The sequence below is a fragment of the Papio anubis genome, chromosome 7, assembly GCF_008728515.1.
Source record: "Papio anubis isolate 15944 chromosome 7, Panubis1.0, whole genome shotgun sequence".
Taxonomy (NCBI): Eukaryota; Metazoa; Chordata; class Mammalia; order Primates; family Cercopithecidae; genus Papio; species Papio anubis.
In genome coordinates, this window is record NC_044982.1 from 114,799,476 (window position 1) to 114,826,866 (window position 27,391).

Consider the following 27,391-nt stretch of genomic DNA (forward strand, 5'->3'; position numbering starts at 1 on the left):
ATTTCGATCTTGTTCATTCGTCCCAGCCACTACCTACCTCTCAGCAGCCTGTGACAGAGCAGCCTGGCTTTGTGCTCAGTTACCTCTGCCTGTTCATGAGTATCCTTCAGCAGCTTTTCTTCCTCCACCCATTACCTAAATGTTGGTGACATCCAAACATATCTCCTCTCTTGCCTTCCTCATTCTCACTTCAAGGCTCATTGCTTCTGTCTAACTAAGTCCTAAATTGACATCTCCAGACCAGTATCTGCCCTGAACATCAGACTCCAGACTTCCACTGGATGCTGGCCAGAGAAAATTTTTTTTATTAAAAATTCATTAAAAGTCAAGAAAGAGCCCCCAGATAAAATGGCCGACTTACTCAGGTGCACATCTGGCCAGTCTTGAGGCTTTAAGACAAACAGCAGCATTAGAGAAGGAGCCAGATTATAATGTGCGGGGAGGGGAGACGGACGTGAGCCTGGAACATATTCCCCTCAATTGCTGAAAGCACTATAGTATCTCCATCCAACACCCCCAGCCAGGATTCCAGTGGAGTTAGCTATGTCCACCATGGCCTTAGCCTGAAAAATGTGGGTATTTAAGACTTCAGCAGGCCACATTTAGCTCAAAACAGGAGGATTTTATGACAACCAAGGTGAAGAAGGGAGATTTAAACATTGTACCAAGTTTCAAAGTTCTAGATATTTTTTTCCCCAAGAAAACATCTCCAAGTAAAAGTGCTAGATTTCTATTTGTGGAGAAGACCCCAGTCTTCTCTGTAGCCAATTATAAGCAATACAATCCAAAACACTTGATATTCACAAGTGTCGTATAAAGGGAACTACAGGGCAGATACCTCCTAACAGAAAAAGATGGTTCCCAGGCTGATGGGCACTTCCACTCCTGCCCTTGGTAGGCTCACAGTGGTTTGTGGGTAGTAACCAAGGCCAGAGAGAAATCTAAGGACTCGGTTGGCAGCTCTGGGACCCTTGGTCAGTTCATGCTTTGCCTCTGAGTCACCCTGTAGACCCCACATTAAGAAAAAGGGAAACTGGCCGGGCGCGGTGGCTCAAGCCTGTAATCCCAGCACTTTGGGAGGCCGAGGCGGGCGGATCACGAGGTCAGGAGATCGAGACCATCCTGGCTAACATGGTGAAACCCCGTCTCTACTAAAAATACAAAAAACTAGCCGGGCGTGGTGGCGGGCGCCTGTAGTCCCAGCTACTCGGAGGCTGAGGCAGGAGAATGGCCTGAACCTGGGAGGCGGAGCTTGCAGTGAGCCGAGATCGCGCCACTGCACTCCAGCCTGGGTGACACAGCGCGAGACTCCGTCTCAAAAAAAAAAAAAAAAAAAAAGAAAAAGGGAAACTTTAAAGGCCTATAGGCTGGTCTTGGAGATGACAGGGACCTGACCTGCTTTTCCTCCAATTAGAAGGCCAAGGGGGAAAAGAACTGAGGGAAGCTAGGGGAGTAGCAGCAGCTTGAAAGAAGAGACTCTGAAAACACACTAAAACTGGGGAGGCTGGGTATGGTGGCCCATGCCTGTAATCCTCTCATTTTGGGAGGCTGAGGCAGGAGGATCGCTTGAGGCTGGGAGTTTGAGACCAGCTTGGGCAACAGTGAGATCCTGTCTCTAGAGAGAGAGAGAAAAAAAAAGCAGAGTTCCTGCTTGAGCCCAGATGTTGAGACTGCAGTGAGCCATGATCATGCCACTACACTCTAACCTAGGCAACAGAGCAAGACTCTGTCTCTGAAAAAAAAAAAAAAAAAAAGTGGGGCGTGCCAGTGGGAGCTGACTCAACCCAAGTAAGGGCCTAATAGCTCCTCTATGGGTGTTTGCACTGTCCAACAAAGCACTGGACCCTTACAGTCAGAGGACCCATGGTAGGATCATCTGGTGTAGCCCCTTCTTTTACAGAGGGAACCTAGGACTTGGGTTGGGTTGAGTGGTAAGACCTCAAAACCACCAAAGAGCTGGGTCACTCTAGAGAAGCCTTTCTACTTGGCCAGTGCCTCTTGGCCCAATTCCCTCTAGGTCTCTGATTTATAAAAGTTTTTGTATGTGTGTCTGTCTGTCCCAATAGACAAGAAGCATCCCTTTCAGGGAAGGAACCAAATTTCCCTAGTGCTGTGATGCTAAATAGTCCATTCTCCCAAGAACAAGTCCTACTCTGTCATTTACCTGCATACTGTCACATGAAGACTGACAAGGGTGGGCCTCCTAGGCTGAGGATGCTGGCGCACCCTTCACCTCAGAAGTCCCATCCTAGCCAACAAGGATGGGCAAGATGAAGGGAGCAATGGGAAAAAGGACATGGGGATTCTCTCATGTTTGAAAAATTATATAGCATAGGAATGTTAGAGAAAGGTGAAAAAAACAGCAATCAAATCAGAAGCAGAAGCCTGCTTTAGCTCAGTGTTTTCTTCTTTCCTGAACATTGTCTTTCTTTTTTATTTACTTTTTTTGAGACGGAGTTTCACTCTTGTTGCCCAGGCTAGAGTGCAATGGCACGATCTCAGCTCACTGCAACCTCTGCCTCTCAGATTCAAACGATTCTCCTGTTTCAGCCTCCCGAGTAGCTAGGATTACAGGCACAAGCCACCGTACCCAGGTAATTTTTGTATTTTTAGTAGAGACGGGGTTTCATCATATTGGTCAGGCTAGTCTTGAACTCCTGACCTCAGGTGATCTGCCCACCTCGGCCTCCCAAAGTACTGGGATTACAGGCGTGAGCCACCGCACCCAGACCCTGAACATTTTCTCTTGCTTTGTTCAGTAAGTCTCCTGTATGAGAACCCCGACTTGCCAAACAGATTCTGGGTTGCGTCTCTGCCTTCCCTTTCCCTCCTCCTTTAACACCTAACACAGGTAGGATCAAACTGGTAAAAGCTACAAACAATGGCAGTGGGAGGAGTTCCTCGAGTTTTATTGAAAATTTAGGAGACATCAATTCGTTAACTCTCTACAGAGTCAGAAACATGAACTAAATCTGTGGTTCCCAAACCTGGATCATCCTGTCACTCACTAACAACCTACTGGATGGACCCAGGAATCAGCATTTTATGGAGCTCAAGTGATAGATAACCTCACCAATCTTCAGATATGCAATGAGAAATTCAAGCATAACTTTAAATTCACAGGGCAGTTGGGTTACAGCCTCTTCAAATAAATGACAATTTAAAGTTACCTCCTCCAGGCCTTTTATCATTAATCCCATTTCTTACACGTTCCACTAAACCCCTAACCTCTCTGGTTTCTCAAATTTCCAAGAATCTCTGTTCACTTCTTATGTTTGTGCACTCCCAAGAGAATGGAGGCTTATCTGGAGAAGGAACTAGATTAATCTTCTGCTCTACACTTGAGCTCCTGATTATAGTAAGAAACTCAATAAAAATTTATTGGCAGATCAGAAGATGGATCCTTAGAGGAAGTCTAGTGTAAGAGTTGAAAGAAGGTACTTTGGAGTCAGATGGTCTGGATCCTGGCTGTAGCAAATTAACATTCCTGTCTCTCAATTTTTTTCTTCTGTCAATACCTACCTCAAAAGGTTGTGGAGGGTGAATGAAATGATACCTAGAAATTACTCTAAACAGTGCCTGGAATAGAGTAAGCATCCAGTAAATTGGTTGCTATGACTATTATTAAGAACACCTCAATATTTCCCAGCCACAATTGCCCCAACTGGGCAAGCCATCACCAGCCAACAGGTGTGATATGGGGAGTGGTCTTCCATGGACAAAGCTTCTGGTTCCATTCTTTCTAAGAGAGAAATGCAAATGACTCAAAATCTTCTCACAAACACCATGTATCCATAGATAGGGAGTTTCCTGGGGAGAATGACAACCCTTTTGGTACTCTGCAGACATGAGGAGCCTACATCAGGAGGTCCTAGCTAGGAGAGTCAGTCAGACATGAGGACCCTACATCAGGAGGTCCTAGCTAGGAGAGTCAGTCACCAACCCTGTCGCGCTTCGAGTCTACTACATGAAGCATGGGCACAAGAACAACAACCTGGAACTTAAGAACTATTTATACTCTGAAAGGACAGCTAAACAAACCTCTGTTCTCCAAAGACAAGATCTCCATCTTCCATGCAGTGAGGAGACCACAGGCTTTGTAAGCAGACCAACTTGAGCTCGTTTTAGAGCAAATCACTGTAACCCTCTGGACCTCACTTTCCTCATCTATATAGAAATGAGAAAGGGGTGCACAGGAGAAGGGAGAGAAGATAATATCTCACTGAATTGTTGTGAGGTTTGAATGAAGCAATGAGGAAAAAAGCACCTAGCATAGCACTTAGCACATCTCAAGCACTGAACTGGTGCTGGTCCCTCTGTCCAGATATAGGGCCATGGCTTACAGACAAGGTGAACTCATAGTGTCAGAACTCTAAGTCTCAGATACTGAAGCCTTGGGTCCCTCCCTGCCTCCCTCATCCCTCCCAGACCAGCTCCTGGACCCCCTCCCTCATGTCCCAGGCTGCTAAATTGATGAAGCTAAAAGGGTTTTGATCATGTCGGTATATTTATATGTAAATACAAAACTGTATCACTGTAAGATATTGAATATGAACATTACAATTATTTTCTGAATCTGCCTCAGTCCATTGATATTAAATACAAAAATGAAATGATTGTAAAAAATAAGAATATACACATTCAAAGAGCTTATTACAATATAAAATTATTGAGGTCTCATCAGCTGCCAACCTCATCTTCTGTGACAGGGGAAGGTTTAGGAGTTCCTGGGATTTTCTTGGGAATGTGGAGTGCTAAGGACTCTTGATTTATCCCTAGCACATAAGGATGAGTGGGCTGGGAGCAGGCAGGGACAGGCTGGGTGGGTAGGGGACAAACAGTGATTGCAGGGGACCACCTCACTCAGCCAGAGGGTAAAGCTTTTTATTGACACAGAACCCACCCAGTTTGAGGGTCTAGCAAGCTAGCAGGCAGGAAGAGATGGGCATCTCAGTAGACGGCCAAGCTTCATAAAGGAACCATCCAGCAAAAGAAAAAGGGCCCCAGCCCATCCTCCCAGGGAGGCATTTTCTTAGTAGTTTTTTCTCTCTCATACCTGGGCTACGCCTCCTTCCTTCTAAGACTTCGTACCGATTGCATGTGGCTCTGGCTGCTCAGTGAGTTCATCTCTACCCTCCGCCTCCCATCCATGGAATAGTGAAAGCAAAGAGAGAGTATGGAATCACAGTGGAGGTCTGTTCCCCAAATTGGCCAAGTAAACGCAGAAAAATCATCAGATAAGGGAAATCCATGCTGAGCTAACCCAGTGTCACCACAAACTAATACATTCGTGGCTCCAATAGGAGGGAGATAAGTCATTACTTAAGGAAGGGGCCCTGTGGCAGGAACATGGAGAAGTGTGTGTGTCCTCTTCCACCACTCTGTAGCCTGACAACAGGAGACATGATCACCAACCCAAGCTAGTCCAGGATAAATAGCAGGGTCCAAGAAGCAAGGAGTCCTGAACTGCAACACAGAGCCCCAGGAACTTCTACAAAGGAATATCTGTGTGTATATGTATTTATAGAATACGATCATATTATCACATACAATATATATTATATACACACGTACATATGGACCCATACACATAAGTACACACACGCACACACACAGAATGACAGGACTCGAATACACGCCCTACTTATAAACGTGCTTGGCACTCAGGACGATCTCTAGAATATGTAACTTGGTCAAGCTCTCTGGGGAGAAAGGCAAATGCTCATCAAACCTCCCCATAAAATCCTAGCAAAGGGAAGGAGTGGGAGACAGGAGACCTCCAGAAAGAGAATGGTGGGAGAAAGGAGGAGGGAGGTTCCTTCCCCACTTACCTCGGGGACCCTGGCAAAAATCAATAGCCACAATTTGGTTTTAATAAGGCACAGTTTGATAGCAGGTGCTAGGAATTAAGAACACATTGCTGCTGGCCCTTTCTAGTGGCAATTTCACCACATTTATCTAGCCAAAGGGAAAGGCTGCCTTGTGTGCACATGTGTGCCGGGAGACAGAAGAAAGAAGTTGATCCATGGCTTCAGCATAACTGATGGCAACCTATAGGCTCAGCGGTGTCCAGGGTAGTTTAAGGAAGGCTGGCCAGCAGGTAGGAGGTTCGTGGGAGAGTTACTGACCCTCCACAGCCAGCAGGTTTTGGCCAGAGGATACCATGCCCTCCTTCTCTGCGAACTCCAGGATGGCCTTGTAGCAAAAATAGTACTGCTCAGGGGTCTGGATGCTGAAGGCCCTCTGGGTCCTCATGCGTGACACCGTCTGGAACACATTAAGGGTGCCAAGCTCCTCCAGCTGTGCCAGGCAGATGTCCAGTGAGCAGAAGGTACCTGAAGAAGGAAGGAAGTGATCACATCTGGTTTACCTCTCCTCTCCTCCTCCCTCTACCAAATAACCCAGGGAGAACTGAATGAATGAATTCAAAGGCAAAGCACCTCTTGGCAGAAGGCCAGGTGGCCTTAGGCCTGAAAGGACTCGAGGAGGAGGTCACAGGGAGTGTTGGAGGCCAGAGAAATGAGAAGGCCTCTTACCTCTCAGGACATACACTGGGGTAACAGGAAGTGGAAACGGGAAGGTGACATAAGGGAACTTCCTGCTTCAATCCCAGACAGACAGACTGACACAGAGGCCTAACACAAACCTATTCCCAACTTTCTCCCAAAGGACCTTTGAACTAGAAAGGCCAACATTTTCTACCATGTACATGCCCTTAAGACAAAAGCTGCTAACTGACTCCAGAATGGAGAACACAGCACAGGGTGGGGAGTCCCTCCAGGGAGGGCTATATGGGAAGGAAGCAGCAGACCAGCTGAGCTCCCTGGGATACCTGCAGCGACAGTGCTAATAGGTGACAGGATCAGCGTTATGATAGGGTATATAAAACATCAACCCCTAGAGGACTTGGCTTGTGAAATATATATTCTGGCCATCACTTGGTCCACCAAAAGGACATTAGAAGAGGGATTTTTCATAGCAATTCACCACCAAGGGAGCAAGTGAGTTCCTTCTCCAATCACAGATGTGGGCTACGAGCTTTGTTTTTCCTCCTCCACCCCTACTGCCTCTGCAGACACCAAGAGCTGCATTAGGTGCATTACCTGTCCTGCCAATGCCTGCACTGCAATGGACCACAATGGGTGGCTCAGAGCACTGCCCTTTGGAGCGTGCTCCCATGTTGCTCACAGCCAGGCTCTGCTGGTTTCTGACCACTCTCAAGAAGTCAATGAGGGAAGCTGCTGAGGAAGGGACACCATAGTCTGGCCAGCTCAAGAACTGGAAGTGGGTCACCTGGCGTTTCTGCCGTTCCTTAGATGAGAAAAGAAGTAAACGTTAACGAGGTTATTTCTGCCTGCCCCTAGCTACCACTGGCTTTTCCAGATTCTCAACACCCTGGTTATCCCTACCACCAAGGCTCCTATCCACCACTGTCAACTTTTCCCCGTAACTGCTTCTTTACTATAAACCCAAAGGAAGGGTTGGTTAATTGTTTGGAAAAGGCAGAATTCCTATACTGTAAGATCCAGAATTTTTTTTTTGAGACAGGATCTCACTCTGTCGCCCAGGCTGGAGTACGGTGGCATGATCAAACTTACTGCTGCCTTGACCTCACAGGCGTGTGCCACCATGATCAGCTAATTTTTTCTATGTTTTGTAGAGACGAGATCTCACTGTGTTGCCTAGATTGTCTTGAACTCCTGGGCTCAAGTGATCCTTCCACCTCTGCCTCCCAGAGTGCTGGGATTATAGACGTAAGCCATTGCATCCAGCCCCAGATTTCTTTATTTATTTTTTTTTGAGACAGTCTCTCACTGTTGCCCAGGCTGGAGTGCAGTGGTGAGGTCTCTGCTCACTTCAACCTCCGCATTGTGCGTTCAAGCGATTCTGCCTCCCAGCTAATTTTTTCTATTTTTTAGTAGAGACAGGGTTTCACTACGTTGGCCAGGCTGGTCTTGAACTCCTGACTTTGTGATCCGCCCGCCTCAGCCTCCCAAAGTGCTGGGATTACAGGCTTGAGCCACCGCGCCCGGCCTTACCCAGCCCCAGATTTCTAAAATTATAAGCTTTACTCCTATTTAATGTTCCTATTGTGCTGCAGTAATATGGCTATATTGGCTGTGAGTTAAATATCCTCATCCTGTCCCTAGAAAAACAGAAGCAACTCATAACCTCCCTGGTATCCTATCTATTCCCTCTGGAGATTTTCATTACAGTAAGTATTCTCCCCCTGTTTCAATAAGGTGAGAAAAAAGAAACCTGGATTTACCTCTGTGTTGTGAATTTCTAGTGTTGTTTTCTTATAATGATTCATGTTCTCCACGCCTAGATTGGTCACTGTGAGGAAGCCAAATCGGATCCGAGAGTCTTTTTCTAAAGGCCAGTACTGGCCACACTTTCTCCTGCCGCCTTCTTCAAAGCTGAAGACACACAGAGCAAGGTAAGCCTTCCATCCTTCCTCTCCACAGCAGTAACCAGGCTTCCACAAAGACCTGATATACCCCCAGGCAGCAATATCATCTCTTGCATTGCTTCTAACTTTCTCAGCAGAAAGGAAAGGAAACCTCTTCATGCTAAACAAATGTACTCACAGCCAAAGTTTCTGCATGTACTCATATAGCATACAGTTACTGAGCACTTACTATAGCATTTAGTCTTTTTCCTAATATGCAATAGTACTTCTCATATATGTGGGATAAATACTGGGTGAACAGAGAAAAAAACAGTATAGTAGCTGGGGGTAGTAGTGCATGCCTGTAACCCCAGCTACTTGAGAGGCTTAGGAAGGAGAATCACCTAAGACCAGGAGTTTCAGACCAGCCTGGGCAACATGGTGAGACTCCATCTCAAAAAAAAAAAGAAAAAGAAAAAGAAAAAAAAACAGTAGAGAAAATATGATAGGTCAGAGAGACCTCTCTGGCCTATACCTCAGCCACTGCTTATTGTCTTCCCCAATAAGAGATGTTGGATAATAGAGAACTGATAAACACACATCTCCTGGAATGTTAGCAGGAGGTTTGTGTAAAGGCCTAAAGTCCCAGCCCAGGTAACATGGAAACCCTGTCTCTACTAAAAATACAAAAATTAGCCAGGCATGGAGGTGGGCACCTGTAATCCCAGCTACTTGGGAATTCTTCTGCTGAGGCAGAAGAATCGCTCGAACCTGGGAGGCAGAGGTTGCAGTGAGCTGAGGTCGCACCACTGAACTCCAGCCTGCGCAGCGCAACAGAGTGAGACTCTGTCTCAAAAAAAAAAAAAGCCTAAATCTACCTTGCCACCCTCCAGTGCCCCCAAGGTATTCCAAGGTAGAACTTCTCCCACTACCTCCTCTCCAAATAAGAGGTGGTTATAACAGTGCTAAGGAAGGAAATTGAACATTCATTTTTTTCCTTCCTCATCTGAAATAGGTTATTCCTGAAATTTGCCAGATTTGTAGACCAAACTTTCAAAAATATTCCTTTCATTAAAACCTTCCTGGCCGGGCGCAGTGGCTCACACTTACAATCCCAGCACTTTGGGAGGCTGAGGTGACAGATCATGAGGTCAGGAGCTCAAGACCAGCCTGACCAACATGGTAAAACCCCATCTCTACTAAAAATACAAAAATTAGCCGGGCATGGTGGCACATGCCTATAATCTCAGCTACTCAGGAGAATCACTTGAACCCGGGAGGCGGGGGTTGCGGTGAGCTGAGATAGAGCCATTGTACTCCCGCCTGGGTGACAGAGCGAGACACCGTCTCCAAAAAAAAAAAAAAATTAGCTGGGCGTGGTGGCACATCCTAGCTACTCAGGAGGCTGAGGCAGGAGAATTGCTTGAACCTGGGAGACGGAGGTTACAGTGAGCCAAGATCACGCCACTGCACTCCAGCCTGGCGGCAGAGTGAGACTCCATCTCAAAAGGAAAAAAAAAAAAGTAGCAACAAATGGAGAGCAAAGGGGATCTGGTAATTCGGTAGTCAGGAAGAGAGCACCCCTCTGGAAATAGGGAACACATTAAAGAATTGTCCCATGTTTCCCAGAACTTCCTTTAGTGGATAAGGCCAGGACCTCAAAATAGGGTATAACTGGCACAGGGTTGCCAGAGCCAGGGATTAAAGCTTTAACAAGTTAGATCTATTCATCTCCACGATACCCGGGTTGTGGATTAGCTAAGAGATATTTCAAAATCTTTGCCATGGCTTTCCTAATCCTCAAAAAAATTTTTTTTAAAAATTGAGACATAGTCTCGCTCTGTAGCCCAGGCTGGAGTACAATGGCATGATGTCAGCTCACTGCAACCTCTGCCTCTTGGGTTCAAGTGATTCTCCTGCCTCAGCCTCCCGAGTAGCTGGGATTACAGGCAAACACCACCATGCCTGGCTAATTTTTTGTACTTTTAATAGAGATGGGGTTTCACCAGGCTGGCCAGGCTGGTATGGAACTCCTGACCTCATGATCCGCCTGCCTCGGCCTCCCTAAGTGCTGGGATTACAAGCGTGAGCCACTGCACCAGGCTGGCCCACATTATTTCTAAAAGCTAAACTTCCCTCTTCAATCACCTATGCTTAGGGGACAGAGTAGAGGTGGAGACCAGTGGAAAAAAGGGATTAACTCACCGGGTGGTCATGACAATCACCAAGACTTTTTGCTCCCATACCATGAGCCAGAAATCACGATAGGTATTCTCCAAAGGACCTGTAATAAAAATAGAATACAAGAAACATGACTCTGGGAAACACTTTTTTTCCTTTGTAGGCTCTTCTGTTTTACTCCCCAATGGTAACTCCAAACCATAGATGTTAGCTCCTTGCTCATCTTTCCACATCCCTGCTATTCAGTGTGGTCCGTGGACAAATCACACCAGCATCGTATGGGAGAGTGTAAGAAACATGAATCTGCATGTTAACAAGATCCCCAGGTGAGTCATAGGTAGGTTTGGGAAGCACTGCTACATACCCTCTCAGAGCCTTAATCATCAGAACTTCAGCCATCACATCCAGGCCGACAGTGTCAACTGTGTATGAGTCTCTAGCTGTTTTCATCTCACCTAAGCTTCAGTTTTATAATCACAGATTGCTTACTAAACCATTAACCTTCTGTTTCCCATCATCTCAGATCCATTATGTCTGCAACTAAGTCTCCTCCTTCAAAATTAGCTTTATCTTGGCCAGGTGCAGTGGCTCATGCCTATAATTCCAGCCCTCTGGGAGGCCAAGGCAGGCAGGTTGCCTGAGCTCAGCAGTTTGAGATCAGCCTGGCAACATGGTAAAACCCCGTCTCTATGAAAAATACAAAAATTAGCCGAGTGTGCTGGCACATGCCTGTAGTCCCAGGTACTTGGGAGGCTGAAGCACAAGAATTGCTTGACCCCAGGAGGTTGAGGTTGCAGTGAGCCAAGATCGCACCACTGAACTCCAGCCTGGGCAGTAGAATGAGACTCCGTCTCAAAAAAAAGAAAAATTAGCTTTATCTTGCAACTTTCTTATCTCTGTTAACGATACTAGCATTCTTAAATCATTCAGTCTTAAAAAGTTGAAGTCAACACTGACTTACCCATTTCCTTCATCTCTCAGAAGCAGTCACCAAATCCTAGAGATTTTTTACCTTTGAAATGTTTTTGCTTTTTATTCTTTTGCCCCCCATCTTCTCCCCATGCTGCTCTTCCTGCTCAATTTCACTGACACAAAGACCACATCATCTTCTGTCTAAGTTACTGTAACACCTTCTTAGTCTACTTTTCTGAATAGGCCTTTTTCTGTTCCAGTCTACTCTGGGAAACCCCATCAGTTTAATCTTTCTTTTTCTTTTGTTTTTTTTTTTGAGACGGAGTCTCACTCTGTGGCCCAGGCTGGAGTGCAGTGGCCAGATCTCAGCTCACTATAAGCTCCGCCTCCCGGGTTTACGCCATTCTCCTGCCTCAGCCTCCTGAGTAGCTGGGACTACAGGCGCCCGCCACCTCGCCCGGCTGGTTTTTTGTACTTTTTAGTAGAGACGGGGTTTCACCGGGTTAGCCAGGATGGTCTCGATCTCCTGACCTTGTGATTCGCCCGTCTCGGCCTCCCAAAGTGCTGGGATTACAGGCTTGAGCCACCGCGCCCGGCCTAATCTTTCTTAAAAGTTTCTTCATCAGAACATAGACACACCATGCTCACCTTGGCCTCTATTCTTTTGCTCAAGCTGTCTCCATTACCTCCAATGCTATTCATTTTCTACCCATTTTCAAGTGCCACCTCTTCCTTGAAGCTTTCTCTGACCTCCTCATTCCTTGTGAAGCTTCTTCTCTTTTGCTTTTGATGGCATAGCTGGCTAACCATTTAATTTATATACTCTTCCATCCATTATTTTACTTTGTGGGAATTAATGATATCTCAGTAAACATTATCCTAAGGACAAGGGATTACAGGCATGAGCCACTGTGCCTGGCCAAATTCTCCTTTTTTAGTTAGAACCTGCATAGGGCTGAGCACTCAGCAATAACTTTGAAGATACTTGTGGACTACCAACTCCACTTTGATCAAGACAGTAACCGGCCAGGCGCAGGGCTCACACCTATAATCCCAACACTTTGGGAGGCCAAGGCGGGCAGATCACTTGAGGTCAGGAGTCCGAGACCAGCCTGGCCAACATGGTAAAACCCAATCTCTACTAAAAATACAAAAATTAGCTGGGCATGATGGCAGGTGCCTGTAATCCCAGCTACTTGGGAGCCTGAGTTAGGAGAATTGCTTAAACCCGGGAGGTGGAGGTTGCATTGAGCCTAGATCGCACTGTTGAACTCCAACCTGGGTGACAGCAAGACTCCATCTCAAGAAAAAAAAAAAGTAACAACTCAAGATAATTCCTCATACTTTCCGGGTGTTTCTTCCCTCTCTGCTTTCAGGAAAGCAGGGCAGTACTAATGGTTAATTTTGGCCTAGAAGTCTGCTGGTTCTACTACCATTATTGCTAAGTCTTTTAGCAAGCACTAACATGATACTGGAATGCCCTCTCTGCAGAATTGGATGATGTCAAAAGCATGTGAGGTCTTAGAAATACGCTAAATATCCAATAAGAGAGGATTAATTAAATTATGGCATGTCAAGTGTAATCCCAGCCCTTTGGAAGGATGAGGTAGGCAGATCACTTGAGCCCAGGAGTTTGAGACCAACCTGGGCAACATTGTGAAACCCTGTCCCTACAAAAAATACAAAAATTAGCCAGGTGTAGTAGCACATGCCTGTAGTCCCAGCTACTCAGGAGACTGAGGTGAGAGGATCACCTGTGCCTGGAGAGACCGAGGCTACATTGAGTCATGATCGTGAACCATGATCATACCACTCTGTCACCCAGCCTAGGTGACAGAGTGAGACCCTGTCTCAAAAATAAATAAATAAATAATAGCATACCCATAATTTATACAGTCTATAAAGCTGATGTTGTAAGAGCTGTATTTTTTGCTATGGAAAGGTATTCACAGATACCATTAAATGAAATAAGAGATGTGTATAGAAAGAGCATATTTGGTTAAATTAAAAGTTTAGTTTTTTTTTTTTTTTGAGACCGAGTATCACTCTGTCACCCAGGCTGGAGTTCAGTGGCGTGATCTCAGCTCACTGCAACCTCTGCCTCCCGGGTTCAAGCGATTCTCCTCCCTCAGTCTCCCAAGCAGCTGGGACTGTAGGCGCCCACCACCACACCCGGCTAATTTTAGTAGGGACTGGGTTTCACCGTGTTAGCCAGGCTGGTCTCGAACTCCTGACCTTGAACTCCTGACCTCAGGTGATCCACCTGCCTCGGCCTCCCAAAGTGCGGGAATTACAGGCTTAAGCCACCGTGCCTGGCCTTTTTTTTTTTTTTTTTTTCTTAAGACAGAGTCTCACTCTGTTGCCCAGGCTGGAGTGCAGTGGCACAATTTCGGCTCACTGCAACCTCCACCTCCTGGGTTCCAGCGATTCTCGTGCCTCAGCCTCCCAAGTAGCTGGGATTACAGGCGCACACCACCATGCCTGGCTAACTTTTGTATTTTTAGTAGAGACAAGGTTTCACCATGTTGGCCAGGCTGGTCTCAAACTCTTGACCTCAGGTGATTCACCCACCTCAGCCTCCCAAAGTGCAGGGATTACAGGCTTGAGCTGCTGTGCCCAGCCTGGTTAAATATTTTGTATGCCTATATCTGCATGTATGCATAGATAAAGGTCCAGGAGGAGATGCTGTAAAATGTTAACATTATCTCTGGGTCCTAGGGTTATAAGGGATTCTTTTTGTTTTCTAAATGTTCCACAATGGATATGCATTACCCTAGTATACACATCAAGAAGACAGTAAGGACACCTTTTCCACATCTCTGACCCTCAGCCTCATCCACATCCTACTCTCCTGCACCACAGCAACTCTCATATACTTCATTTTCCACATTCAGACAACTGGCAGAATTGGAGTACTGAGCAGTCAGAGCACATGGTAACTCAGTTACCAGACTCAGACTGGGCAAACTTCTCACAGGCTCAAGAGAGATACTTAGAAGGGAAAGTTGTACTTCCCAGCTTAGACCCTTTAACAGTAGACTTCTCTCAAGAAATAAAGTCAGCAGTTTATACTGACATAGGTGAAACAATCCACTGACTTGGCTTGTAAAAACTTCTGAATCAAGCAAACATGGGTTCAAACCCTGGTTCTGTCACTTACTAGCTGCATGGTCCAAGGTCATGTCAACTTTTGGGTTTCAGTTTGCTCATCTATAAATTAACAAATTTCCCTTGCAGAGTCTCTATAATTAGATAGCATTTATGCATCTGATATATAATAGGTCTTCTCATTAGATTACATCATTAGTAGAAATATAGGCCGGGCACAGTGGCTGATGCCTGTAATCCCAGCACTTTGGGAAGCTGAGGTAGGCAGATCACTTCAGGCCGGGAGTTCAAGACCAGCCTAGGCAACATGGCGAAACCCTGGTTCCACCAAAAATACAAAAATTAGCTGGGCATGGTGGCAGGTGCCTGTAATCCCAGCTACTTGGGAGGCTGAGGCAGGAGAATCATTTGAGCCCTGGAAGTGGAAGGTGCAGTGAGCCGAGATCACATCATTGCACTGCAGCCTGGGCGACAGAGCAAAACTCCATCTCAAAAAATTAATTAATTAAAAATAAAGAAGTTGGCCGGGCGCGGTGGCTCAAGCCTGTAATCCCAGCACTTTGGGAGGCCGAGACGGGCGGATCACGAGGTCAGGAGATCGAGGCCATCCTGGCTAACACGGTGAAACCCCGTCTCTACTAAAAAATACAAAAAACTAGCCGGGCGAAGTGGCGGTTGCCTGTAGTCCCAGCTACTCGGGAGGCTGAGGCAGGAGAATGGCGTGAACCCGAGAGGAGGAGCTTGCAGTGAGCTGAGATCCGGCCACTGCACTCCAGCCTGGGTGACAGAGCGAGACTCTGTCTCAAAAAATAAAAAATAAAAAAAAATAAAGAAGTTGCAGACATTATGATATTTTATTCCCAAATACTTGAGCATTTACTAGGAAAACAAGGACATCTTCCTATACAAGAATACCATTATCACCTTAAGCATACATTAAACATGGATATAATGTTGGCTAACACAAAGTCTCCAATTGTCTCAATAGTTTGTCTTCAATAGTTTTTTTCTCCCAATTGAGGATCTAATCACAGATCCTCTTATTTTTTTTCTTTTTGAGACGGAGTTTCGCTCTTGTTGCCCAGGCTGGAGTGCAATGGCGCAATCTTGGCTCACTGCAACTTCCGCCTCCTGGGTTCAAGCGATTCTTCTGCCTCGGCCTCCCAAGTAGCTGGGGTTACAGGCATGTGCCACCACGCCCGGCTAATTTTGTATTTTTAGTAGAAATGGGGTTTCTCCATGTTGGTCAGGCTGGTCTCGAACTACCGACCTCAGGTGATCCACCTGCCCTGGCCTCCCAAAGTGCTGGAATTACAGGTGTGAATCATTGCGCCCAGCCTTTTTATTTATTTATTTATTTTTGAGGCAGGATCTCGCTGTGTCAGCCAGGCTGGAGTACAGTGGTGCAATCTCGGCTCACAGCAACCTCTGCTTCGTGGGCTCAAGTGATACTCTCACCTCAGCCTCCCAAAGTACTGGGGTTACAGGTGTGAGCCACTGTGTCCGGCCATGGTTCTCTTTAGTCTCCCTTTAATCTAGAACAGTTCTCTGCCTTTTTGTTTTTTATGGCATTAACTTTGGAGAGTCTGAGCCAGTTTTCTTATAGTATGTCACACAATCTGGAGTGTTTCCCATAACTAGATTCAGATTTTAAAACTCGCAATACACAATGCAGGTGATATTTATTTCTCAATGTATCATATCAGGAGGTATACATAATGTCCCTTTGTCCTTTACTGGTGATACTAAGTTTGATCACTTGATTAAGGAGGTATCCACCATATCTTGCTCTGCAGTGGTCAAAGGGCCTTATGCCCATTGATGGTTTGTTGTCTTTTTGTGTTATGATTTCCTCCTACCATCTTTGAAAGTGACATGATATTCTTGAGATGGAGAGGCCAGGTCAGAAAGAGTACTAGGATCATAGGAACATTTATAGAAACTCCATCTGAAATCCTCCTAGAGGCCGGGCATGGTGGCTTATGCCTATAATCCCAACACTTTCGGAGGCCGAGGCGGGCAGATCACGAGGTCAGGAATTCGAGACCAGCCTGTCCAACATGGTGAAACCCAGTCTCTACTAAAAATACAACAATTAGCCGGGCGTGGTAGCACACACCTGTAGTCCCAGCTACTCAGGAGGCTGAGGCAGGAGAATCACTTGAACCCGGGAGGTGGAGGTTGCAGTGAGCTGAGGTGGTGCCACTGCACTCTAGCCTGGGTGAAAGAGCAAGACTCCGTCTCAAAAGAGAGAGAAAAAAAATGAGAAATCCTCCTAGAGTTCAGTTTTCACTGTCAGACTTACTAGCACATACTATCTATGTCAGAACATTTATTGGAGTGCTCTGTGATGGTATAGGAACCAGCCTAGGCCTATTAGGACAGCAATACTCATTCCTAGATTGGACTCAATCTCTGGGGTGTCCGCTATTCTTGGCCTCTTACTAGAGAGGAAGAGCATGAAGAGCTCACTGGCTGATGAATTCTGATACCCTACACCCTTGCCAATATTAAGAAATAGCCCCAAAACTTGCAGGCCGTAGTGTTATGTGTTTAAATCTCCAGTTTATCTCCATGCGGTGAGTTTCCAGGCATACCTGGTACAGAAACCCCAGACTTCTTATCTGCTTTTCTCAACCACCACCAATCTTTATAAAAGGCCAGGATCTAGTGGCCAAAACCTCCACTCAAGTTACCATTCGTTTAAAAATTATGCTATCATTTGGCACAGGGAATCATAAGTAGATGGCACAAAATCAACATGGGAGGGACGGACCAGCTTACCTTGTGTGCCAATGTAAGCATTCTTCTGCTTGTAGCCATCCATGAAGCTGGCATTGATGTAATCTGTCTAATGATAAAAAAGGAGACATCACTATAGCTACACAGAATATACCATTTGGGTCATAAAATGATGTACTCAGTAAGTAAAACCCAAGGTGTGAATATTCTCTTCTTGTTGAGCAGAAAATGAGCAGTGAAATGGTCAGCTCAAACCCTCAGTTCAATAAATGGTGCTGGGACAAGTAGATATCTACATGCAGAGAAATCAAGCTGACTCCTTCCTCACACCATACATAAAAACTGCAAAATGGATCAAAGACCAAATGTAAGGGATTAAAACTATTAAAACTCTCAGAATAAAATGTAAGGTAAGAGTAAATCTTTGTGACCTTGGTTTAGGCAAAGTCTTCACAGATACAATAGATATGACACCAAAGGCATAAGTGACAATAGAAAAGAGATAAACTATATTAAAATTAAAAACTTATGCCGGGCATGGTGGCTCACGCCTGTAATCCCAGCAGTTTGGGAGGCCGAGGAGGGTGGATCACGAGGTCAGGAGATCGAGACCATCCTGGCTAACACAGTGAAACCCCATCTCTACTAAAAATACAAAAAAAAAAAAAAAAAAAAAAAATAGCTGGGCATGGTGGCAGGCACCTGTAGTCCCAGCTACTCAGGAGGCTGAGGCAGGAGAATGGCATGAACCCAGGAGGCAGAGCTTGCAGTGAGCCAAGATGGTGCCACTGCACTCCAGCCTGGGTGACAGAGCAAGACTCCGTCTCAAAAAAAAAAAAAAAAAAAAATCTTTCATCATTAGCCATCAGGGAAATGCAAATCTATACCACGATACTAATCACCCACTAGGATGACTACAGATATCAATTATAGATAATATTGCTGGCAAGGATGTGGAAAAACTGAAACCCTCATACACATGTATACCGTGCTTATACATTGCTAGTGATAATGTAAAATGCTGCAGTTACTTTAGAAAACAGCCTGGTTGTTCCTCAAAAGATTAAAAAGTTACCATATGACCCAGCAATTCCACTCCTTAGCAAAATAATAACATACGTCCATACAAAACCTTATACATAAATATCCATAGCAGCATTATTCATAATAGCCAAAAATGGAAACAACTCAAATGTCCTTCAACTGATAAATGAATAAAGGTGGTATATCCATACAATGGAATATTATTTGGCAGTAAAAAGGAGTGATGTGATAATACATGCTATGACATGGATGGACCTAGAAAACATTACGCTAAGTAATAGAAGCCAGACACAAGAAGTTACATAGTCTAGGATTCTCTTTGTATGAGATCCCTAGAACAGGCAAATCTATGGAGACAGGAAATAAATTAGGGTGGGTTAGAGGGAAATAGGTAGTAACTGCCAAGGGTGTGAGGTTTCTTTGGGAAATGAAAAACATGTTCTAAAGTTTATTGTGGTGATGGTTGCACAACTCTGTGAATATACTAACAGCCATTGACTTATATACTTTATTTTTATTATTATTATTTTTTTGAGATGGAGTCTCACTCTGTCGCCCAGGCTGTAGTGCAGTGGCGCAATCTCGGCTCATTGCAAGCTCCGCCTCCCGGGTTTATGCCATTCTCCTGCCTCAGCCACTCGAGTAGCTGAGACTACAGGTGCCCACTACCATGCCTAGCTAATTTTTTGTATTTTTAGTAGCGACGGGGTTTCACCGTGGTCTTGATCTCCTGACCTCGTGATCTGCCTGCCTCGGCCTCCCAAAGTGCTGGGATTACAGGTGTGAGCCACTGCGCCCGGCGACTTACATACTTTAAATAGGTAAATTGTATGGTATGTGAACTGTTGGAGGCCGAAAGAATGAGGGTCATGATCAACTCAGTATACCACTGGAGGCTATATGAGCAAAAAGCAAACTTCTCATGAAAGCAGGATGTTAGCAAACTGACAAACTGCGTCTGCCACCCAGAAGGAATGCCGAGGGCAGTCACGACCAAGGCACAAGTGTTGCTTGTGATTAGGCACATCTGAAGCCTGTCAACCATAATATGAACCTGTGATCAATTAAGCAGCTGACCAATAGTTACCTCCTCCTCCCTGCTCTTGCTACCCAATAAATACAAAGGGCTGTAGAAGCTCAGGGCTGCCTTTGCTCAGTAGAAGTAGGGAGCTGTCTTCTTCTTCCCCATGTTACCCTTCCTTTAGAGTAGTTATTTTTGTCTTAAGTTTTCATTTCTATGTTTGTCCCCCTTCATTCAGTCTCCTAATGACAGTCTCAAGTATTAACAGTAGTAACTGCCCCAGTGACATCTCAAGTAGTAACAGTGGCAGTATGCCAGAGTGAACTATAACTCAACAGAAACTGTTATTTACAAGAAAAGGGTCCATCAGGACTTGCAACACTGTAGCACAGGACCAAATGAGCAAGGCAAGCAAGTAGGAATATCTGGTCCGTCCTGCCATACACAAAAGGCAAAATGTGAATGGAGAAGAAATAAAGCTACACCTCATACTTAGGACCATTAACAGGACAGGCCATACACCTGAACTCCATTACTACCTGAATTAATGCAAAGCAACTTCCAGTCAAATTCAAAGGCATCTCAATGAATAGCTTCTGACTCTCTCTCTTCCAGGGTATTCTCCCACCTTCTAATGTCCTCAGTCTTAATTACTTCAACATCATTTTTTATTAATACCTACTCAAAAGATCCTTTGATCCAGGCTGATAAAAGAGAAACATCGATCAGCTGCAGTTTCATGTTATAGTATAACTAGTTGAGAGTTGAATGGATGGAGGCAGTGGAATGGATAAGGGAAGGTGTGAAGGGTTACAGAGGACAAAAGAAAAGTTTCAATAGCAAACTAGGGAAAACTCATAACCCACTGCACTAGAGAGGTCAGACTGACTTTCCTCAACCTATCACTCTTTCTCCTGTGGGTCCTATCACTGGGAGGGCATTCTGAACTGTCAGTATTCCATAGCTAACTTCCTAAGATATCTCTACCTCATGGTCAAACCCGTGTTACTTGGATTTGTGTTCCTTAGCCAGTCAGTCTACCAGTTTATCACTCTACTACTTATTTAGTCAAGACTTTCCTCCTTAGAAACTATTTCTTTGACTAAATAGTGGAGTGATAAACTCACAGTTTTCCCTCCCATAGCAGCTAGTATTGGCCTCATACGATTACTGTCCTACCCTAACTCAGACAACTTCACTGAGCTAACAGACCACTTGCAGCAGACTCAGCATGCTAAAAGCCTCACTCACTTCCCGGGCTTCTCAATCCAGGGTGCAGTTAGCCTAAGCCTATCCTCTACTCAACCTGGCACATACAAATGGTATAACCTCTTGAGGACCAAGGGAGAAGGTATGGAAAAGTACAAAAGATTTACCTGGTATATGCCAGTCAACATTAGTAAGAACATAAGGAGGAACTAACTTCATGCTTCGAAAAGAATTGTCACTTCTTTACATTATTGCTTTATAACTAAGAACTATCAGCTTTAGCACTGGTCTCTGAGACTGCTGATTTTTAATTCCCAGGGAATTAAAATTTTTAATTTCAGCAACTTTGGAAGAATCATTGGATATTAAAACTGAAGGCTGGGCACAGTGGCTCACGCCTGTAATCCCAACACTTTGGGAGGCCGAGATGGGCGGATCACGAGGTCAGAAGATCGGGACCATCCTGGCTAACACAGTGAAACCCCGTCTCTACTAAAAATACAAAACAAAACAAAACAAAAAAATTAGCCGGGCGTGGTGGTGGGCGCCTGTAGTTCCAGCTACTCAGGAGGCTGAGGCAGGAGGATGGTGTGAACCCAGGAGGCGGAGCTTGCAGTGAGCTGAGATCGCGCCACTGCACTCCAGCCAGGGCGACAGAGCGAGACTCCATCTCAAAACTGAAAATGACCCAGAGACAAAGTATATACTTGGGGGCAAATTGAAATAGCAGGAAGAACAAACCCGGCACACTATGTTATGGGCCATTGCTATAGACTGAACATTTGTGTCCCCCATAATTTTAAATGTATACATCCCAACCCCAAACCCTCAATGTAATGGTATTAGGAGATGGGGCCTTGAGACAGGTGATTGAGTGATGAAGACCATGAGGACAGAGCTCTCACAAATGGGATTAGTACCCTTGTAAAACAGAAGAGTTCTGAAGTGCTCCCTCACCCCTTTCCCTTCTGCCATGTGAGGATGCAATGAGTAGACGGTGGTCTATGAAACAAGAAAGGGGCCCTCACCAGACCCCAAATCTGCCAGCACATTGATCTAGGACTTCCCAGACTCTACAATAGTGCAAAATAAATTTCTGTTGTTTATAAGCCATCCTGCCTGTGGTATTTTTCTTGCAGCAGCCCAAACAGATTAAGGTAGCCGTGTTCAACGGAAACTGGGACTAACAGCTTTAAAATTCCAGAAGCAAATCAAGTGAACAAGTCACTAAAAAGCCTGAATCCTCCAATTAACAAGGTATTGTATACTTGAAAATTGAGGACAGCAGATTTTAAGTGTTTTCACCACAAAACAAGGTAAATATGTGAAGTAATGCATATGTTAACTAGCTTGACTTAGCCTCTCTGCAATGCACAATATTTTAAAATATTACACTGTATATCATAAATATATAAAATTTTATCAATTAAAATTTAAAAACAACTAAATATCAGGAAACAATGGAAAAATAGCCCCATAGGTGGAAATTTCATGACAGTGTTAAGTCCCCAAAGCTAAGTAAATAATTTTTTTTTTTGCTTTCCTAACCCCCCAAAGTGAATAATGTCAAAAAAACACTAAAATCAAAATAAAACAAACAAAAGCCTAAATACTCCATTTGCTATAAAAATAAAGCCTCCACTAATGTTTCAGTAAGGAGAGGGACTACAAATCAGACAATGACTTCATATTAACCACAGGATGACTAGAAGAGTCTCCCAGTACACTAAGATTCACTGATTCACAAATATGTCCTGAGTGTCTAATACGTATCAGGCACTGTTCTAGGTACTGGAGACAGGGAAATCAACAAAATGGATAAATACAGATATCTCTGACTCCAAAGCCCCAACTCAACCGCTGTACTCTACTCCTTCAGGGCATATATGATGATGATCTCAGCAGTACTTATGAATTTACCCTCCAGCCAGCCAGTCTCTTAGCTCAAATGCTCCTGCAGGAAAATCTTCTCCAAGGGTCCTGGATAAGGATGTGAATTCAGTTTATGTGCTTGAAACAACAGGGACAAGAGAGTTGGAAACCATGATCCTGGGGTCCCAACCCACATATCATATATGCCCAAATACAAGGCAATAATTTTTCCAAAAATTATTCCCCAGAAAGAGAAGGGATATAACAAGTCCTTACAGTGTGTATCATGTTAAAGAGGTACTATTTAAATTACTTTACTTTGCTGGCGCAGTGGCTCATGCCTGTAATCCCAGTACTCTGGGAAGTCAAGGCAGGCAGATCACCTCAGGTCAGGCGTTCGAGACCAAATGATGAAACCTGTATCTACTAAAAATACAAAAATTAGCTGGGTGTGGTGGCATGCACCTGTAATCCCAGCTACTCAGGAGGTTGAGACAGGAGAATCGCTTGAACCCGGGAGGTGGAGGTTGCAGTGAGCTGAGATCACGCCATTGCACTCCAGCCTGGGCAACAAGAGCGAAACTCTGTCTCAAAAAAAATAATAAAAATAAAATAACTTTACTTTGAACAACACCTCAGTCAATGCTGTTTTTTTTTTTTTTTTATGAGATCACCTAACAAAATTGGGTTTTTTAGAGACATCACCTAATAAAATTGGTATATCAGAAGGGAAAAAAAGGAAGAAAATAATTTAGTCATTCATCTCAAAATTCTAAGGTTGGATGTTGCTATAAACAAGTTATATTAAAAAGGAATTTATGGCCAGGCACACTGGCTCATGCCTATAATCCCAGCACTTTGGGAGGCCAAGGTGAGAGGATTGCTTGAGCCCAGGAGGAACCTGGGCAACAGAGTGAGACCCTAGCGCTACAAAAATTAAAAAAAAAAATCAGGCATGTGTAATGGCATGTGCCTGTAGTCTCAGCTACTTAGGAGGCAGAGGTGGGAGGATCGCTTGAGCCCGGAAGTTCAAGGGTGCAGTGAGCTATGATCAAGTCACTGCACTCCAGTCTGGGTAACAGAATAAGACCCTGTCTCTCTTTTTTTTTTTTAAGGATTTTACAAAGGAATAAGTGAATGAATCACATTATAGGGGATGCATAAGACGCAGGATGAATTAAAAAACCAACTTGTCCTAATGTTACCCTAACAGATTTTCCTGTTTTAGGATAAAATTTCAGTCACAATGCCACACACTTAAAAATAAATAAAGACACTGTACTCTGGAAAACCTTGTTAGACTGACTCAAAAAGTGGCCTGTAATTCCAGCACTTAGGGAGGCTGACGCAAGAGGATTGTTTGAGCACAAGAGTTCAAGACCAGACTGGGCAACATAGTGAGAACTTGTCTCTACAAAAATATTTTAAAATTAGCCAGGTATGTGGCACATGCCTGTGGTCTCAGCTACTTGGGAGGCTGAGGTACAAGAATCACTTGAGCCCAGGAGGTCAAGGTTGCAGTGAGCTGTGATCACTGTACTCTAGCCTGGGCAATAAAGCAAGACTCTGTCTTGAGGGAGAAAAAAAAGTGGCTCAAATGTGACAAAGACACTAAAGACACCTTTAACTTTAGTTAAAGGTGTATGTAAAGTGTTTGAATAAAATGTTTGTTAAATATCTCGTAATAGATTACATATGAGGTTTTTAACATGTAGATATAATCAAATTAATATATTAAATAAATAGTCATTTGACCATTTCATCTCTATCCCTAGACATTTATGTATACATAAGTTGTCCACAGTTTCCTCAGATACAGATGGAGAAATCAGAGGTCACTTAAAATCAAGGTTGCTTTGTATTGATGCATATATACTCACCAAAGGAATTGGACTATATGACCATGACTTTACAACTAAGGAGTAAAGGATAAATAATTTAACACCTATGAAGCACCTACAATATATCAGACCTTGCACTATCAGCATTCACATAAAGAATTTCATTTAATTTCCACTCAATACTGTGAGATGGGCATTCAAGGACTTGCCTATGGTCACAGACTAGTATGTAGCAAAATATAAACTCAAACCTAATCTCTCTGGCCTCGGAGTCTACTTTCATTCTACTAAAGTATTAGTAAGCTTAACTCTGGAAGAAGCTCAATTTCCCCCAGTGCACATAAAAAGATTACATTTATCTGTCTACCTGAGTATGGCCACTTCGCTTTGTTAGCTTCACTCTAGTTTGGTCCAGGCAGGGTACATCCCCATAACGGTTTTTCTCTAGGTTTCCCGGAGACCTGAAGGAAATGAAACAAACAAGCAAGAATAAAGAAAAAGTAGGGACAGTATGTATGTACAAAGTCTGACTATGCAAAAGGGGTGTCAATTACTCTTAGGGGTGGAGACATGGAAGCTTTTCAATCTCTAGCCCATACAGTTCCATATCATTTAACATTTTTTGTAGTAAGTACATACTACTTCTAAAAGTAAACATATCTCCATTCAAAAGAGAGAGGGAAACCAGGCATGGTGGCTCACACCTGTAGTCCCAGCACTTTGGGAGGCAAGAGGATTGCTTGAGGCCAGGAGTTTGTGACCCCTCTGGGAAATGTAATGAGAGCTTATCTCTCTCTCTTTTTTTTCTTTTTTTTTTTTGAGGCGGAGTCTCGCTCTGTTGCCCAGGCTGGAGTGCAGTGGCGCGATCTCGGCTCACTGCAAGCTCCACCTCCCGGGTTCACACCATTCTCCTGCCTCAGCCTCCCGAGTAGCTGGGACTACAGGCGCCCGCCACCACACCTGGTTAATTTTTTGTATTTTTAGTGGAGACGGGGTTTCACCATGTTAGCCAGGATGGTCTCAATCTCCTTACCTCGTGATCCACCCGTCTCGGCCTCCCAAAGTGTTGGGATTACAGGCATGAGCCACCACACCTGGACTAATGAGAACTTATCTCTAGAGAGAAGTCAAAAAATTAGCCAGGCATCATGGCACACACCTGTACTCTTAGCTATTCAGGAGTCTAAGGTGGAAGGACTGCTTCAGCCCAGGAAGTCAAGGCTGCAGTGAGCTATGATGGTGCCACTGCACACCAACCTGGGTGACGGAGTGACACCTTGACTTAAGAAAAAAAAAGAGAGAGAAGCTGGGCGTGGTGGCTTATGCCTGTAATCCCAGCACTTTGGGACACCAAGGCGGGTAGATCACCTGAGGTCAGGAGTTCAAGACCAGACTGGCCAAGATGATGAAACCCCGCCTCTACTACAAATACAAAAATTAGCCAAGTGTGATGGCACACACCTGTAATCCCAGCTATTCAGGAGGCTGAGGCAGGAAAATCACTTGAACCTGGGAGGTGGAGGGTGCAGTGAGCCAAAATCGCACCACTGCACTCCAGTCTGGGTGACAAAGCAAGGCTGTATCTCAAAAAATAAAAATAAATAAATTAATTAAATTTAAAAAGAGAGAGAAAGAGTGGGGATGGGAGTCCCCACTCTTTCTCTCTTTCTGCCAAACGGCCAAGGCAGAAATTGGTACTAAGAAGTGGGGTGCTGCTGTAACAAATAACTAAAAATGTGGAAGCAGCTTTGGAACTGGTTAACGGACAGAGCTGATAGAATTTGGAAGTACATGCAGAAAAAGCCTATGTTGCCATAAACAGGCATAAAAGTCTATTCTAGTAAGGGATCAGAAAAAGGAGAGCTGTAGAGAAAGCCTCAATCTTTTTAGAGATTACCTAAGTGATACTGATCAGAAAACTGGTAGAAATATGGGTGGTAAAATCCATTTTGATGAGGTCTCAGACAGAGATGAGGAGCACATTAGTAAAAAAGAGAGAGGGAGAGAAGGGGAGAGTAATGGGGCATACCACCAAAAAAACTCTAGCTGCAGATAAAAATTTCTACTATTTATTTGTCAAAAGATTTTCAAACCAAATCTCCTAAATTCCAATTTCATTTTCTTTTTGAGACATCTCAAAGGTTTCCAGGGTCGCCCAGGCTGGAGTCCAGTGGCACAATCACAGCTCACTGCAGCCTTAATCTCTCTGGGCTCAAGTGATCCTGAGCCCAGGAGTAGCTAGGACTACAGATGAACACCACCACGCCCAGCTAATTTTTAAATTTTTTGTAGAGAAAGGGTTTTGCCACATTGCCCAGGCTGGTCTCACACTCCTGGACTCAAGCAATCCTCCCGCCTCAGCCTCCCAAAGTGCTGGGATTATAGGTGTGAGTCACCAAGCCTGACCTTAAATGCCAGTCTAACACATATTGACTCCACTCCATTCACCCAGTAGCTTCACTAAAATGATGATAAAGGAATATTCACTACAAACCCAAAAAGTGACAGTGGAGACATCAGCACACAAAGAGTGTTCAACCCATTTTGACAGAGAAAAATCAGGAGGATTTTGGCTGACATGGCCAAATATAGAAGCTAGGACCAAGGGAGGTACCTATAGAGAGACAAGATGGCACACCCTCAGAACTCCCTTACCATGGAAAGCAAGGTGAGGAACAGAGCTAAAAATGGGAATAAAATGAAAATCTGAATGTTATATAGTGAAAATCCCTGACCCATTTTCACTGTCCTGTCCTACACTCATATTCAAGCTCGGATCCCATCAGTGGATCCAAAGGATGGGAGAACTCTTCTCTGGATAAAGTAAACAGCATCAGGTTAAAGAATTCTGTCATTTGGAGTATACCCAACAACAAGCTAGTTGTCTGATCATTATAATCTGAAGCTCATCCATGCAAAACAAGCTTCCATGCAGCTTGTTTTTGTTTTTGTTCATTACTATCTGCTTTCGTAACCATGCAGCTTTTAAGGACCATAAATGTGAACTAAAAGCCAAGGATCTCAATGTAATTAAGGAAAGCCCCTAACACAAATACTTTAATACACAAT

At 44.4% G+C, this 27,391-nt stretch overlaps 1 protein-coding gene and 1 long non-coding RNA gene across 2 annotated transcripts in view; one reads left to right on the top strand and one right to left on the bottom strand.

The window, feature by feature from the left end:
• Positions 1-4,488: 4,488 nt before the first annotated feature.
• PTPN9 (protein tyrosine phosphatase non-receptor type 9) overlaps positions 4,489-27,391 on the bottom strand; it is a 108,169-nt gene continuing 85,266 nt past the window's right edge. The window contains exons 8-13 of the mRNA XM_003901228.4: positions 24,690-24,783; positions 17,378-17,444; positions 10,598-10,676; positions 8,270-8,420; positions 7,104-7,311; positions 4,489-6,335 (exon numbers count right to left, since the gene is read on the bottom strand). Of these exons, the coding sequence (XP_003901277.3) occupies positions 6,121-6,335; positions 7,104-7,311; positions 8,270-8,420; positions 10,598-10,676; positions 17,378-17,444; positions 24,690-24,783 (814 nt within the window). The 3' untranslated portion in view covers positions 4,489-6,120. The remainder of the gene's footprint in view (positions 6,336-7,103; positions 7,312-8,269; positions 8,421-10,597; positions 10,677-17,377; positions 17,445-24,689; positions 24,784-27,391) is intronic.
• On the top strand, positions 8,333-21,950 carry LOC110743707. The gene is made up of 3 exons (XR_002523130.1): positions 8,333-8,440; positions 10,737-10,899; positions 21,749-21,950. It is a non-coding gene; the product is annotated as an uncharacterized LOC110743707 (long non-coding RNA).